Source organism: Wasmannia auropunctata, unplaced genomic scaffold, assembly GCF_000956235.1.
Source record: "Wasmannia auropunctata unplaced genomic scaffold, wasmannia.A_1.0 LD309188.1, whole genome shotgun sequence".
NCBI classification, from domain to species: domain Eukaryota; kingdom Metazoa; phylum Arthropoda; class Insecta; order Hymenoptera; family Formicidae; genus Wasmannia; species Wasmannia auropunctata.
Window position 1 is genome coordinate 1 of NW_012053702.1, and position 1,212 is coordinate 1,212.

General features: G+C 34.9%; 1 protein-coding gene across 1 annotated transcript; it reads right to left on the minus strand.

The window, feature by feature from the left end:
* Nucleotides 1-517: 517 nt before the first annotated feature.
* LOC105461106 lies at nucleotides 518-1,051 on the minus strand. Its single transcript, XM_011707594.1, has one exon. The coding sequence runs from the start codon at nucleotides 1,049-1,051 to the stop codon at nucleotides 518-520; it is 534 nt and encodes a 177-aa protein (XP_011705896.1).
* Between the last annotated feature and the right edge of the window lie 161 nt (nucleotides 1,052-1,212).

Here is a 1,212-nt window from a genome sequence, read left to right on the forward strand (position 1 = left end):
TATCTATTATAATTTTCGTTGCCTACTGAAAATCGTGCAGGTAGAGAAGATTATTTATTACTTTTATTCAGGGTTAGGTAGTTAATTATATAGTTAAGAAGTTAAAAGTTAAATAATAAAATTAAATAGTTAATAACTTTTAACTTAACTTAATTAATTTTATTTAAGTTAATTATATTAACTTCAAGTGTATGTTATTTAAAAGTAAATAAATAAATATATTATATATATACAAATATTTGTATTAATTATTATTATTATTATTATTGCATATATTACTTATAGGTATTGTATTTAGTTTAAAAAATATCAACTTACCCAATCCTGCTTTTATCACATGTATAATAATTAGTCCTTAAAAGAAACTAAACTAAATTTTTTATTTTTTAAATCTTTATTAAGCTGTAAAGTATATATTTGAAGATCTCGTTTTCCGTTTATGAAATCTCTTGAACATGGATTCCAATCTTAATTAGCGATTATTGGCATAAAATTGCGGAAATGGAGAAAAACAAAATCAACATTGCACAGCTTCTATTTGGGAGAGAATCGTACTGTACTCTTCGTATGTATGGATACGTCCTTCTGTTACGGTGAACAAATGTCTTTTTGTGCTCTTCACCGCCGCCTCCCATAGCCCACCAAAGTTAGGCGCCCGGGGCGGAATGAAGTGCCACTCTATGCGTTGATCCGTCAATTCCGATTTAATCATTTCTTGTTCCTTGTTCATGAACTCGTACAATTCCTTGCGATGTCTAGCAGCGCCAACGAAATTCGTTCCGTTGTCAGAGAATATTTGAGCATATAATCCTCTTCGAGCGATAAATCGGCGCAAAGCTGTTAGGAATGAGTCGATTGTAAGATCGGTTACGATCTCTAAATGCACTGTTTTAGTACTAGTGCATACAAATATTGCGATGTATCTTTTACTTATGTGGATCCTTCCTCGTCGTCGGCTTTCCCGAACTTGGATTGGATCCGTGTAGTCCAAATCCGTTGTGGTAAATGAACGATTACAACTACGAACTCTTTCCACGGGAAGATCACCCATCTTGACCTCCGCCGGAATTGGATTAAAGTGATAGCACTTGATGCATTTCCTGATGATTTTACGAGTTTCTCGCCTTCCACCGATCGGCCAAAATCGCTGTTGGACGTCGCGCAGCAATTGCTCTGGGGGACAGTGAAGCAGTCGTTCATGTCTGTCCCGTA

Excerpts from the sequence above, each read along its gene's own strand:
- LOC105461106 (XM_011707594.1), bottom strand. The coding sequence starts at position 1,051 with ATGGGTGATCTTCCCGTGGAAAGAGTTCGTAGTTGTAATCGTTCATTT.